Source organism: Microtus pennsylvanicus, chromosome 21 (genome assembly GCF_037038515.1).
Source record: "Microtus pennsylvanicus isolate mMicPen1 chromosome 21, mMicPen1.hap1, whole genome shotgun sequence".
Taxonomy (NCBI): Eukaryota; Metazoa; Chordata; class Mammalia; order Rodentia; family Cricetidae; genus Microtus; species Microtus pennsylvanicus.
In genome coordinates this window covers 14,259,482-14,275,220 of record NC_134599.1, presented here as the reverse complement: position 1 = coordinate 14,275,220, position 15,739 = coordinate 14,259,482, and the positions used below count along the sequence as shown (strand labels likewise).

Below are 15,739 nucleotides of genomic sequence, written 5' to 3'. Positions count from 1 at the left end.
ATTCCTCCTTCAGCAAACATTTCCTCTTGAATTATACACGTACTAGAGCAATTGCAGGCACTGAGATCGATTTTTGAAAGAAACAGAACTGCTTTCCTTTTGGAAACTGTTGAAATGTCAACTGTGAAAGTCTAGTCAAACAGGGTGCTCAGTGTTTGTGATAGCTTGCTTCACCAAACCCAAATCTGAGAGGATTTCACTACAGTTATGGGTTGTTTGATTATTTTTTTAATTACTAATTTCATTACTAATTTCAGGAATTTGATACCACAGTTTCTTCTCCCTTTACCTAAATGAATATATCTCAACACATGACAACAATGGAAAACATCTTTATGTTGATGGTCAATTTTACTGCTTGTTTTAAATAGGGCTTCAACAAATGATGTTCAGTAATTTTGGTTCTATTATAACTCCTTTTTTTCCTTTCTAGTGCTCTGTCTGACTGAGTAAGTTAGGTAAACCAGAAAAGCACAGGTACAAATGGCTTAAGTCTCTGGGGTTCAAACAAAGAACTGCACTGTTTGGGGAAGTTTCCTTGAATTCAGAAGTTCATGTTTCTCTTATTGAATTAAAGGGGCATCTCTTGTCATCCCTTAAAATCACTGCTTCAGAGTCCTCTGTTGTTGTGATCTGTGCAATGTTTTTCAGTCTGTAGGTATTTCACCCAATGCTGTCACTGGTTGGGTCTTAGCTTCTTACACATTTTTATACTTGTGTCTCTGGAGGACAGGCCAGTTCCAATTTGCTCAAAAGAAACATCACTGTGAACTGTCACAGGCCTTGCCAAAACACTGCTGCCCCTCTGCCCGTGCGTGTCCCATTTGACATCATGTTTTTGTGCCTGTGTTTCAGGTTGGGTGGAGAAGGGCAGCTGATTCAAACAGATTCAGTCTCTGGCTGTGTGCTTTATCTCCAGGCGACTTCTGGATACAGAGGATGAGCTTAGTGACATTCAGTCAGATGCTGTGCCTTCTGAGGTCCGAGACTGGCTGGCCTCCACCTTCACGCGACAGATGGGGATGATGCTTAGGAGAAGTGATGAGAAGCCCCGGTTCAAGACCATCGTCCACGCAGTGCAAGCTGGGATATTTGTGGAGAGGTAAAGGTGAAACCTATTGTTACTCAAGGGCCAAACCAGTAAAAGGACCACCAGGTTCTAGGACTCCAAGCTTTTCTTTAATGTAGTTTTGATATGCTAGTATAAGAACTCAAATTTCTGAGTAGAAACAGGTATTCTAATCTCCATGACATCATTAGGACAAGTTTTTCCCTTTGCTCAAAATCCTCATCTTAAGATTTAGATTAAGCTCAGCCTCATTTTTAAAGTCAGAAATCATCTTATCCACGTTTTTCAAATACATGGATATCATCAGAACAAACCAGTAGGTGTTTTGAGGTCAGTGACCCAGGGAGGACAGTTTATTTAAAGGATGTGAGTTCCTTGATGTAGTGATATTTCATTTGTATTTTAATAAATAAACTTGACTGAAGACCAGAGAGTAAAACAGCGGCGGTCAGCCTTACAGACAATGGTAACACACACCTTTAATCCCAGTAGCTACACTAGTTGCCATAGAAACTGGGTGGTGTATGCCTTTAATCCCAGTGATGCACACCTTTAATCACAGCCCTATAAAGGATTATAAAACCGGAGATGACAGCTCTCAGCTATTGTTCTGAGATTTCTAGAGGCAGGATCACCATTTTGGACTGAGATCGTGATAAGAGTCAGTAGGGCTGGCTGCTTTGCTTTTGGATCTTCAGGTTGAACCCCTATTTTTCTCTCCAAGTTTTTTTATTAATCGTGCTTCACCCTGTGACATAGTTTGCCAGCTTTTTGACACTGAATTATTCCCTACGAGACATAGAATCATTTCTTCTACTATTCCCTATTACACAGTTCACATTCTAGAAATTCCATGGTAATGATTTCAATGTTTACCTGGGATGTTTACTTGCTCTGGAGAAGTACTTCCAATGGGTCATCTACACACGTTCTCTGTTCACCATCAAGTACAATAATGTACCTCGATTCTTGTCCTGCAACCAGTGCTGGTGACGCCCATCATCCCTTTTAGTAACTTAGTGTCCAATATGGGGCACATAAACTTAATTCAGTTTTGCTTCCAGTGCCTTGTGTGTTTGAGATTGCCTTCATTTCTTTTTGACTCATCACTAAGGAAAGACTCTAGAGTCACTTCGGGATTTAAAGTTCCTTAGGCCACCAGAAGACCTGAGTGCTCATCAGTTGTCAATATGTGTGCAGATCTATGAAGGGCTAACCATCTGTTGTAAGCGATCACATTTTGTTTTCTCCTCCATCTTTGCCAGAATGTATAGGCGGACATCAAACATGGTTGGGTTGAGCTATCCACCAGCTGTTATTGATGCATTAAAGGTAAGACCGATGAAAAGGCTTATGGGATACATGGAAGCGACTGCAGAGTACAGCTAAATTTGCTCTTAGGAAACAATATTTCGTTTCTGTACTTTTCCATTATTCCCACCTTAATCTTTCATTTTTGTTTTCTTATCTGTTCTAATAGTATCACTATTGCTCAGTCTTTAACCTTCTATTTTTTTTTCTTCCAAATTAAACTCTGTGTGGATTTTGGTTTAACACAGTAATCTGCCATGATGAGATTTATGTAGCAGTAGCCACTGGAGATAAGGTGCATTATAACTAATGTATTTAAACTTAGGAAGAAACTTGTTGATTGTAATTATGTCAATACTCGGTTGTCCACGCCAAGTCCATTTAGTAAGATTTAAAAAAAAGACTCAGAAAATTGTAAAAATAATAATAATAAGATGAGAGTTAATTAGAGGTGAGGCTTGTGCAGTGTCCCCAGCACATGGCACAGTCTCAGAAACCAGATTTTATTACAGCATTGCTTACCCCAGAGCCCTCTCCCTAGAGACAGTCTGCTATCTTCCCAAGACCTGCACTGAGCCAGGTGCTGCATGGGAAGTCATTCAAGCATGGTTTTGTTTTAAGCAGGCTGAACCCTGCATGGTAACGCCCATTCAAGTGCACTGGAAGTTATGTAGATGACTTCTAAAGACCCCACACAGAAGTGTCCTTGAGGCAGGCTGGGGTGAGTCAGATTCAGGGCTCTGGAGTGTTCCTGGTCTACTTTGGTTGCAGGGTGGGGTTGGCTAGGGCCCGGTGTCTTGTGCTGGTTGATAGTACGTACTGTCTGAATTTAGCACGCGTCCCTTTGTGCACTGGTACCATGGCATTCTGACTGCTGGTATTGGCTTTCTCTGAAACATGCAAGAAATACACTGTGATGAAGTTTTCAGAAGATAAATTACCCATTCGTACAAGTAGGGGGTGGGCAGTGCTTCTTAAATAGCTTAATGTAGGAAGCACGCCCAGTGGGGACATTCTGACTGTATGCTCATGGCTTTCTGTTTCATCCAGAGACAGTCCCGTGGCTGTGTTTACAGGATTCACTTTTCTCTTTGTACTGTCTGTTTCTCTTCCTCCTTGCATCTTAACAGCAGGAAGGACACTGTGAGGAGTCACCGTGCAAATGGCCAGCCCATCAGTTTAGTTTACTGTGATGTTTCCCAGCTCGCCCGCCCGCAGAACCTCTTCATGAGACCTGCTAATGCCACAGCAAAATTGCCATCGATTTTCATAATTGAACTGAAACACTCAATGTAAATCTCAGGAGCATTAGAAGCCTATTTAAACCTCTATCTCTACCTTTCTCATAAACACAAACACTGATATTGGGCTGTTTATAAGAGTTTATCTTCCAAATTGAAGTTTCTTTTCTACGAATAGCTGAAAACTGAAATGCGGACCAACCCGTTATGTGGATAAACTGTTATTTGCCACTGAAGGAAGGGAAACCTAAGGAGTCTTCATGGTCATTCTGAGAGAAAGACACTTGGGTTAGTCAGAGCAGGAACCAGTTAGCTCCAAATGACTACCCTCCTCATGTCTGCTGATCTGTACATTAATGTCACAGCTTTTGCCCTTGACCCACTTCCTGTTGATCAAGAGAGTTCAGGTCCTGTGTACTAAGTAGTACTTTCCAGTTCTCCGCACTCGCCTTTGATGGCCAGAGGACTGAAGTGGGCTGGATAGCACAGATGTGAGGTCTCTTTTCCTTCTTTGTACCTACTGGGGAAGAGGTTATTTGCACTGAGCTGCTGGCATTTATACGGAAATCACGACTGATTTTCTCCAGTACAGAAAAATTTCTCAAAGACTGAGAGAATTCAGTTCACTAAAATAACCGTGGTGGCATGTCACGTTAACCTTTGCAGTTAATGGAAGAACGTGGCATGAAATGACATCTAAGGAAGAGAATAATTAACAACTGCTCATTGGAAGTTTTAAGTGGGCTGTGTGCCACTTTTGGTACCTCTCCACTTGGGGCACATTACCTTAGAATTTCACTTTATCTCTTGCCTTTGGGGTAGCGTTCTAGAGACACAGAAGCGATCTCTTCTTCAGAAGAGTGGCTGTCCTGTGGCTCAGGACCAGCCCCTTGGATAATTTTTAAATGGGAAGAAATAAGCAGTTTCCTTAGGCCATGCTAACCTGGATGGTCTCCAGCTCTCTTGACGGGAATTATTCCTGGTCAACATCTGGTAAAAGTGAAAGCGTGTTTAAGGCACTTAAATTGGGTGCTCATTAAAATGCAACTCGAAAAACCAAAAAAATAAAATAATAAAATAAAATGCAACTTCCAGGCTCAGGATCATTCAGAGGCCTACAGCATCCTCAGTATTTTCAGCAAGTCCCTAAGTAGCTTGGAAGAAGAATCAAGTTCAAGAATAACAGTTAAGATTTCCTTGAAGCAAAGGCCCATAGAGAACACCCACTGCCCTACTCATTTCCTGGGGCTGTCGGTGTCCTCCTCAGGACTGGACCAGACAGTGGCTGTGACTCATAGGAATCCAATAATAGAACTCAAACAAAGTTTCAGGTTGTGGGTAAATTTTGGTGTCTCTGTCCTGAGTCCTCAATGGGTAATTGAAGGATGTGGCCTGGGTCACAGTGTGAATTCATTGGGCTTACAGGGGTCGTTGATAGGCAGTGAGGTCACATGATAGGTTGCCCGTGAGATTATTAAGTAGTTCTGTTACTGTGTGATTATGGACCCTTTGTTTCTCCTAGGTGTTGTGTGACTCTGGACCCTTTGTCTCTCCCAAATGTTGTGTGATTCTGGATCCTTTATCTCTCCCAGGTGTTGTGTGACTCTGGACTCTTTGTCTCTCTCAGACTGGCACATGCTGTGGAACTCTGGGGGAAATATAACTTTTTCTGGAATTGAGAGATTTGAGGACTGTGGATTAACACTTCACCTCACAGTTTTAATTATTTTAGTGGAAGGGTAAATATTACTAAAGGAATTGAATTTACCACTAAACTTAAATGTTTTTTTTTAACTTTATATGTTTGCTTTTATGTGGCTTTGCCTCCATGGAAGAATTCCCAGCAGTCTTGAGCTGAACATGATGGATGGAAGGGTTAGGTGGAACAAGAGCACGGGAATGGGATTACAGGATCATTTTAGGATACCCCGAGTCCTTTGTGCAGAGTTTCTGATGCCAGAGGCACCAACCCCTGGCCTTCTTCTACGTGATCTCTCATGGGTCCTCGTTATCAAAAGAATGTCAGTATATGTCCTGTAACTACAGAAGGAATACCCATGATGTGATGAGGATACTAAATGCCTGTTGATTTAATCATGATTTAAGCACACATTTGTTTATTATGTCTACAAGTGGCTGGTGTTGTTGTGTCCAAAGCACAGAAGATGACGTTTACGTGTATTCTGGAGCAAGTATTTGTGAACAAATACGAAATTCATGATGGCAAATAAGTTGTATGTCCAGTTCACTTTTTACATTTGCTTCTTTCACTGAAGTGTTAGAGCAAGAAGGAAAATTTGTCACCAGATTTGTGGCTCCAGAGAGCATTTTTTTTTTCTGTTCTTGGAGTGAATGTTGTCTCTTTGGTTGGATCTTGGTGGTTGAAGTTGAAGTGGAATTCCATTTTTGTCTTCAATATTATATATGCTTCTGAACACTTTGAAGTGAGTTAACAGTGTCAAGTCTGGGCTCAGAAGGTGTCATTACACAGTATGTTAGCGGGTTGGAGAGTGTCTGGAGATGTGCCCCACCAGGTTTGCACTCAGAGTGACAGCTGATAGGCTTGAAGGAAGGAGCCTAGAGGGGCATCAGTGGGGAAGCATGTGTGTTCTCATCCCATTCATGTCCTAAGCGTGTGCTTCCAACAGGCCTTTGAGGAATTGGGTATCTCTCCATTTCTTCATCTGTGAAGTGTAATTAGTCATACCACCAGTCATGATGCCTGTCAATACTTCTTGTCGATAATAAAGTTCTTTGGTATTTTTTTTAAGCAGTAAGTATTTTTGTAGCACCACCCTAGATGGCTACTGAGAGTTCTTTAGAATCTTGGGCTACTTAGTTGCAGGCGTGGGCTACCAGAAGATTCAAATGTGGGTAGATTAGCGGTTGCATAGGTATGTGAACTAATAGCACTTTCTTCCTGCTCTGTCCTGCAGGATGTGGACAAATGGTCCTTCGATGTGTTTTCCCTCAATGAGGCCAGTGGAGATCACGCGTTGAAATTCATTTTCTATGAATTACTCACACGCTATGACCTGATCAGCCGTTTTAAGGTCAGCACCTCATTAAAAAGATACACTGCGTACATTTATCTATCCTTATGTGACTTCTATGCCAAGACCAAGGGGATCCTTCTAAGTACATAGGAAACTGCTGTGGGCAACTGTGGACATCTTTCCGGTGGGCCTGCCATAGGTGCTCCCCACCAATGGGTGTTTCATCTCACTGCATCCTGATTGTGTGTACTATGGACCACTCTTGCCTGGGAGGTAGCATTGGAGACAGAGTGAGCTCAGCAGCTTCCATAAACTTTTCTCACACCATGCCACATTCAGAAAAAACTCCCACTCATCCATGACAGATCATTGGTGTTTCACAGCCACCCGTGCTTCAGATTAATTCTTTGCCTTAAACAAAGAAAATGGATGGATCATCTCCAGGGTCAGCCCCTCAGTCACCACGCTGCACAGCCTTTTCAGGTCAGGCAGGTTCTCAAGGGAACCTCTTCTGTCCAGTTGATCTCCCAGACTTCAAGCATCAGATGGATGGGATGTGTCTCTGGAAAATGCAGGTTGTTTTACACACAAATATTTATGTCTCCAGATAGATTCTTTATCACGTTCGTAAGGGCTGTATTGGAGCTCATGCTTTCTACTTAAGAAAAATGAACATATACTATGCAGTATATTTAATATGATAAAACATAAAGGACACACAAAAAGACTTAGGTTATAAAATGATTGTGAGACAGAGGTAAGCTGCCACTGGTGTGACTTCCTCAAAGTCACACTCTTTGAAAGGGGTCACTGTATGCATTTGAAATATGGGGAAGCACAGTGTGGTAGTGTGTTTGGGAAAGGAACAGGCTATGTCTTTTTTATCACCCAATAGTCTATTACTGGTGGTTTGCAGTCTGGAAAGTCTTCTTTTGCTAGTGAAGTGTTACAAATAGTTAAAAATCTCATAAACTGCAGTAACTCCCAGAGCTATTTGTAAGTTCCTCAACATGGTTTATGACATTGGTCCTGCATAGCATCTCTTCTGTCTTGGAATTGGAGAAAAAGACTAAAAACAGATAAAGTACAAAGAAATACAGGGCTTTAATAATCACTAATAATGAACGAAGTTGCCTATGTGTACATCAAAAACCACTGGTTTACATTTTAAACAAAATGTCTTTGAGATGAATCTGTATAGTTTGGTTGCCTGAACTGGGAACAAAACCAGTTTGTAAGACTGACTGTTCTTCAACCAGGGACCTGGTCTTAGACTTTCAAAGCATCTGACAGTTTCACAGGGAATTTTATTAACTGCTAAACCTTTATGTTCCTCATGTGATCTACAAGAGCCCCCAAATGAGCAAAGTGGGGATCTTAATGTTTCTCTTCAGGTAAGTCTCCCCTTTAGTGAGTGGAGCTTTCTCTTCTCTTTCAGATCCCCATTTCTGCGCTTGTCTCATTTGTGGAAGCCCTGGAAGTGGGGTACAGCAAGCACAAAAATCCTTACCACAACCTGATGCATGCCGCTGACGTCACGCAAACCGTGCATTACCTCCTCTATAAGACAGGAGTAGCAGTAAGTACAGGCGGGGACACACGTCTATGTTGGAGGGTGTCCCAGAGGTGATAAGGATGAGCCCAGGATGAATGATGCCTTGTGAATACCCTATTTCCTGGCATCACTGTGGAGAGCTTTGGGGTGTTCTGATGTGTCCTCATAATCATAATGGAAAGCCTTGGGGTTCTCTGAGAGCTGCCTTGATCTTCATGGAGAGTGTTCTGAAGTGTCCCCCTGTTCACTGTGGAGAGCCTTAGGGTTTTCTTAAATGTTTTTCTTGGGCCCAGTGAAATTGAAAATGGCCAATTAAGGAATAATTACAAGAGCTAAGCATATAGTTCACATATAGAATGATTTTTGACCCTTTGCAATAGTCAATCAACAATATTGTTCACATATTCTGAAGTTATAGTCAGTAGATTCATCAACCATTGCTCCAACTCATCTTTGGCTTAACCTGCTAGGTCTTTTTCAGAAGCACTCTGGTTATTCACATCTTACGTATTTTTTAAAGCTAAAAGTTTTTTAGTCATTTGAAATATCATTGTTATAGTTCTGCTTTTCAGCTCTTCAGATGGTTTTAGACGTCTTTTCTGTAATCCATTTGATGTACTAGCTTGTTCGAGTTGATTGTGCCTTTGACTTCTTACATTTTTATCATTTGTTTGTCTGATTCTAGTGCATGGGTGGGGGATTTCTGTGCTACAACACACATGTAGATGTCAGAGGGCAATTATTAGCAGTCACTTCTCTCCTCCTACCTTGTGGAGGCCAGGGATTGAACTCAGATTTTCTGGTTTGTCATGAAGCACCTTGGTCCACACCCCACCAGCCCCTTTGTCTTCTTTACCTCCATAAATCATCAATTTTTAATATGCATAGATGTTAGTGTCAAAAGAAAACAAAAAGAAAACAAATGAACAAACAAATAAAATAGCCTTTACTGAGATTGCCTTAAGAAGACCTATAGGAATTTGTTTTTCACTTCTAGTTGAACTTATTGGAAACTGAATTTACCCCATGCTATATATTTAATTTCTACAGTATGCTCTGGGGATCCTTTTGTCCTGTGAAATCCCCTCCTATGGCTTAGGATCAGGGTGTCCCTTTTCAGTGGGTATCATCTTGGTGTGGCCTGGGCTAACTGAACCATGAACACTGTACTTTTGGCTCACATTTGTTGACCTGGACATATTCAGCTACAAGGGAATCTACATCTAAACCTGCTCTCTGCACATTCGACAAAAATTGAGCGCTGCTTTTGTATCAGTGACCATAAATCCAGCCACACTGTTTGAACTGAGCACAGCTTCTGACCGAGTATTTTCCTACAAATCTCAGGGAATGAGATATGCTATTTTAAAAGTTTGAAATACTGAGAAAGATTGGAAATATTAAAGTCAGTCCTTAGAAAAACTTAAGCAAACCAGTCACGGGAATGGAACACACAGCTCCTTTAGAATGGCATCTTGAAAATGCAGAGAGCATTTTGGATATGCACACACTTGATGAACTGGGAAGGTTCATGTGCATTTTAAAATTGAAAACAAAGATTTGAATTTCATAATTTGTGTGATTTTCTGGGTTAAGAGAGTGGCAATCCATTTTTACAGGTCTCTCTATGCCACGTATAGGAAGAACTAAGATAGAAATTGCAGCAAATCAACCACAAACCCAACACATACCTGTCTTTCCTGTTGATTGGCTCAGAAGAGTAGCTCAGTGCATTCAACTTAGAACACAGTGGGAGGAGTGGGCCTGAAGCTTGATATTCTCCATCTAAATCCCTGCTTAGTTACTAACCGATATTGTAACCTGTGATGAAGTACTTTTCTGTGCCCAGATTTCCTCTCGTCTGCAACGTGAGAAAGATTTTACCTTGAAGATGACCAGGAGGAAAATATCAAAAATATTGACATTATCCTTCCTTCAATTTAGGAAGTATTATTACTAGATTACTGTAGAATTTCCCCAAAACTCATCATCATGTTTTAGTTTTTATTAAAAGGCTCATTTTGGAAAAAATATTTAAGAAGCCATTTCAAAATTATAGAAATGTTATAGAGAGAATTCATTTTATAAAATAACGAGTTTCTACCAAAAACTCAAGACCAAAAGCCATATTAAATGATAATCCCATGAAAACATGAAATAAAACAGAATTGTCCACACTAAAATAGCCCCATGAAGACCTAGAATGATGGAGAGGTGGTTGCTTGAAGACAGACCTGTGGAGACACGGGTTGGTGAAGACGCATCCACACTGAGGCCCATGACGATGTGGACTGATGCAGGCGTGTCTAGTGAAGATAGAATCGTGAAGACATAGACTGACACACCAAGACAACACTAAACAATTTTCCACACAACCCATGTGATACAATATGCTACTTTAAAAGGATAAAATGCTGAGAAAATTTGCAAGAGCTGTTTGTGTACCAGAAATTAATAAGTATGATGTAAAAAGTACATTCTCAGCAGTTTAAAAAAAATGTATGATTATCTATAAAGAACTTCAATACCAAAAGAAGAGAAAAACTATAAAACTCAAAGAACTCAAAACTAATGATTAAACGAGTAGATAAATGTGTTGTGCTTTAAATGGGAAACTGTTCTGTTGTTTGAATGGCAATTTTCATCAAAACAATAAATACTAATTCAATCTTCAAAAAATTAATGTATAACCTGATAACTCTGAAATCCATACAAAATGTGTATTTTTCTGTTAGAACAGGTAGTTTTGAAAAGGAATAGTATATAACAAGAAGGTAGTTTTTATCTCCCTAACACTAAAACATCGACAAACCTATAAAAACAGAATGGGTGATTTTTAATGATAAAAATGACAAATACATCAATGGAATTTCAGTTTCAAACCATACACTCAAAGGTTTATGGAGCACTGGCTATGAGCTGGGAACTCTGTTAAACTACTTCACAGTGATGGGATTGGGTGGTGAGGACTTTGAGAAGTAAAGGGGTAATAGAGGCAAACCTCCCACCATGGGATTGGTGTCTTTAAGAAGGAGACCCAGAATTCCCTGCTGCTTCCTTCCTGCCCCTTGCTCTTCTACAAAGTGTACAGCTTTGTCCTTCCTCTCTCTTTTTTTTGTTTATTTTACATACCAACCACAGTTCCCCCCACCCCGCGCACCTCTCCCCACCCCACTCCCCATCCACTCCTCAGAAAGTGTAAGGCCTCCCATGAGGAGTCAGCAAAGCCTGAAGCTGCCATTTGGTGTAGATTGAGTAGAGAGCTCTTAGCTCCTCCTTTCTTCACCTCCCAGTTCTGCGGTTGCAGGCATGTTCAGCCATGTTCAGCCATGTTCAGCTTCCATAGCACTTCCTTAGCCAAAAAGACATTCAGAACTTTTACTACATTGTACATATGTGCATGTATACTTGTGTTAGGAATGTCTGTACTTCTTTATATTTCTCGTGCGAATGAGTGAATTCTTCTATCATGTGAACATAAGAATCCATCGTATATGCTTATCATTTGGAACCACTGACTAAAAGTCCTGAATTATAAATTTCTATACAAATCAAGTTAAACATATTTAATTCAAAGTTAAGCTTAAATATGCAGCCAGTCAAGCCAAAATCATACTTCAGTGAATCATACTTCAGTTTAAATATATATGTATATTTTCTCCATCTGCAACAGATTGTCACCCTCCTACCATCTTGACAAATTTCCTTTTTTTATTTGCAAACATTATTAACTGTCTACTGTACATATGTATGTATGTATTGCAGTACTGGGGGTTGAGCCTAGGGCCTCCCACATGTCTGTTAAGAGTTCTTCAACAGAGCTCCTCCCACCCCATCTGACCTTTTAGACTTTTGTTTTGTTTTTATTAAGCTATTTATTTTTCTCCACTGCCCTCCCTTCCTTTCCCTTCTCCTTCCACCCTCTCCATGATCCCCATGCTCCCAATTTACTCAGGAGATCTTGTCTTTTTCTATTTCCCATGTAGGTTAGATCCATGTATGCCTCTCTTAGGGTCCTCTTTGTTGTCTGGGTTCTCTGGGATTATGAATTGTAGGCTGTTTTTTCTTTTTTTTTATTCTTTCTTTCTTTCTCTCTTGCCTTTTTTGACTTCTCTCTTTATATGATGATTAATCTCAGGTACTTGTCTAGTTTTGGTTTTCATTTGCTGTGAAGAAACACCATGACCATAGCAACTCCTAGAAAGGAAAGCATTTAATTGGGGTGGTTTGCTTACAGTTTAAGTGGTTCAGTCCATTATCATTATGGTGGGGAGCATGGAGCCCTGCAGACAGGCGCGGTGCTAGAGCTGAGATTGCTACATCTTGCAAAAAGCAGGAAGTCAACTGAAACACTGAGTGATATCCTGAGCACAGGAAACCTCAAAGCCGGCTCCCACAGTGACACTTCCCAGAAGGCCATACTCACTCCAACAAAGCCATGCTTTCTCATAGGGACACTCCCTGTGAGATTACGGGGTCAATTACATTCAAATTACCACCCTAATGGAAAGCTAACACAAAGAATTACTACAAATTGTCTTCTTAAATGTCTATACAAATATACTTTGTCTGTACAAATGTGCGATAGATTACGATTTTCTGTAAATCAGTGGTTTTCAGTGTGGGGAAACTGATCCTACCCCTACAAAATGAGTTTTTATGGTAATTTGTTATGGTGACCATAGCAAAATATGACAGTGGTATAGCGAAGCTGGCCCCAGATCTAATTTCTTTTATGTTTTCTAATATTCATTTTTTAAGATAAATTTATGCATATGAATGTTGTGTTCATATTCACACCTGTACATGCCTAGGGCTTTGGATTCCTGGGAACCAGAGTAGCAAAGAACTGTGAATTGCCATGTGGGTTCTAAGAACTGAACCTGATCATGTACAAAGGTAGCAAGTATTCTTAAACAGGGAGCCAGTCTCTCTAGTTCCCCAGGTGTGACGCCAATGGCCATACATTTAGGTATTTGGCTATCATTCTACATTCTCTTTGGTGAAACAGAACCCCTTGGACCTCAGAATCCTCAGGGGTGTATACTTGAACATGATAATGTAGAGCAAATTAAAGCAGAGGCTGAATAATGCTCTGAGCTCATCTGGTCAACATGGTTTTAGTGCCTGTTGTGCACAGTATCCTGTGCAATATAAACCTGAATCAAGCAGCTTCATCAAGGCAAAAGAAACTCTCTGAAGCATTTATGCTAATGCAAGTTATCCTTGGACTCAACGGTATAACAGCCAATGACAGACTGTGCTCAGTTATTTGTAGCCTGTGCACATATGCACAGGTGTGTGTGTGTGCGCGCGCGCGTGTGTGTGTGTGTGTGTGTGTGTGTGTGTGTGTGTGTGTGCAGGTGCATGTATGTGTATGAGCATGTGAAGGACTGGAGACAGCCTCAGGTGTCCTTCATTGGGCCCCTCTACCTTGTCTTTAAGAGAGAATTTCTTAATTGCCTAGAGCTTACCAATTAGGCTAAACTGGCTGGCGAGTGAACCCCGGGGACCTGCATGTTTCTATCTCTCTAGCCCTGGGATCACAGCCGTATAAACGGAAACTGAGCATTTGTTTCCAGCTGTCCAGACCCAAATATTCACACAAAAATCTATATTAACTGTTTGGCCAATGGCTCAGGCATATTTCTAGCTAGTTCTTACATCTTAAATTAACCCATTTCTACTAATCTATATATCACCATGAGGCTGTGGCCTATTGCTAAGGTTCTGGCATCTTTCTCCATTGGCAGTTACATGGCATCTCCCTGACTCTGCCTTCTTTTTCTCTGTATCTTTATTTGGACTTTCTGCTTAACTATATTCTGCCCTACCATAGGGAAAAGCAGATTCGTTATTAACCAATAGTAATAAAACATATTCACAGCATCTGGAGAGGAATCCCACATCATTTCCCTTTTCTGTCTAAATTAAAAGAAAGGTTTTAACTTTAACATATTAAATTTACAAATAACAAAATAAGGATCAAGCAACAATTACAGTTATAAAATTTGTCAATCTAAAGTTTTATATCTACTTTATCTTTTATTATAACTAAGTAAAACTCTATCTTAAACTCCACCAAAGACCCCAGAAGGATATAATATTACCTAAGTAAATAGGATGTTCATTTTAAGCAACATCTAAAGTTCTAGAATTGACAGAGACATCTTGCTGCTTGGAGAGGTACTCGAAGCTCTTCTGTCACATTGGGACATCTATCTTCAGTCTACAGGCCCATAGTATCCAGCAGGTTCTGGCGTCTTTCTCCTTCATCAACTACAGACATCTCCCTGACCTTGCCTTCTTTCTCTCTGAATCTTTGGACTTCCTGCCTAGCTCTATTCTGCTCTGCCATAGGCCAAAGCAGCTTCTTTATTAACCAGTGACAATAAAACATATTCACAGCATACAGAGGGAACTCCCACATCACAGCCACCATCCCTGACTTTTCACATGGGTGCTAGGAATGGAAATTGGGTCTTTATGTTTGTATGACACTTTATCTACTCATCTGTCTTCTCATGGCTCACCCCTTCTTTGTGTGTGTGTGTGTGTGTGTGTGTGTGTGTGTGTGTGTGTGCATATGATGTTCTTCAACCATCTTTTTGTGGTGATTTCTGAAGGCATCAGAACAGTATTGTAAAAATAGAAACTGCTGTTCCCACAGCAATGTCACAGTTTACTTAGAGTAATGTATCCTGGAGCAGTGGAAAATGACCCACCCTTGTCCATTTCCTTCAGATTTCCTCTGTTGTATACAGTTGCCCTCACTCACCCACACACCTAAGCATACGGCTTGCTTTTCTGAACCACAGGTATAGTAGTCCAAAATCTACCACATCCAGGTGTCAAAGCAGTCTGTCAGTGAATGAAGCCGTGACACACCAATTTGAAAGACAGGGAAATGTCACTGTCAGATAATCCTACAGCAAAATGCCTGTGGAACTTAAATTTCTGATTGCTTATATTCTGACACAAAACCTTAGCGCTCACAGTAATTAAGTGGAAAAATACAAATGAATTTGAGCCCCATTAAAATATCAATCTCAGTTTTCCTCAGAGTGGCTTCTTCTGCCTTATCCAACTTTCCTATCTGATACGACCCAGGAAGTGTTTGGCTCTTGACTCAGTGTTTGGAGGCCATATATAGTTCATTGTTCTCTTGGCTGTAACTTCTTTTTATCCATGTCTGCCACACATTCAGTTATTTGCACGCACTGTAAGGACTTTCCCTCCCTCTCTCTATTCAGACAAATATTCTTCCTGGAGTGCTGGGCTGGCTCCAGACTCTCCGGGGTGTAAACACCACTGCCGGTTGAATCAGTTTACATTCCTCTCTCACTCTGGCTTTCAATGCCTGATATTTGAGGTCCCGGTCTGCCCTGATCCCCACTGCAGTCCAGGGACTCATTCCATTGCTCAAGATGGACAGGCGCTTCTGAAAATGCCCTCCTCTACTCCAAGGTCTCCTTGTCAACATCAGCAAGGCTTGTTTTTGTGAAACTGTTTTATGCCCCTCCTGTTTCCTTCCCCGGATATCATTTTCTCCCTTCTCATCCCTAAG

The 15,739-nt window shown here is 40.8% G+C and overlaps 1 protein-coding gene across 11 annotated transcripts in view; it reads left to right on the top strand.

Moving 5' to 3' along the window:
- Pde1c (phosphodiesterase 1C) overlaps positions 1-15,739 on the top strand; it is a 514,105-nt gene that overhangs the window by 398,035 nt on the left and 100,331 nt on the right. For all 11 annotated transcript variants that reach the window (XM_075955073.1, XM_075955062.1, XM_075955066.1 and 8 more), the window contains 4 exons: positions 920-1,102; positions 2,335-2,401; positions 6,558-6,674; positions 8,056-8,196. In XM_075955073.1, the coding sequence (XP_075811188.1) occupies positions 920-1,102; positions 2,335-2,401; positions 6,558-6,674; positions 8,056-8,196 (508 nt within the window). The remainder of the gene's footprint in view (positions 1-919; positions 1,103-2,334; positions 2,402-6,557; positions 6,675-8,055; positions 8,197-15,739) is intronic.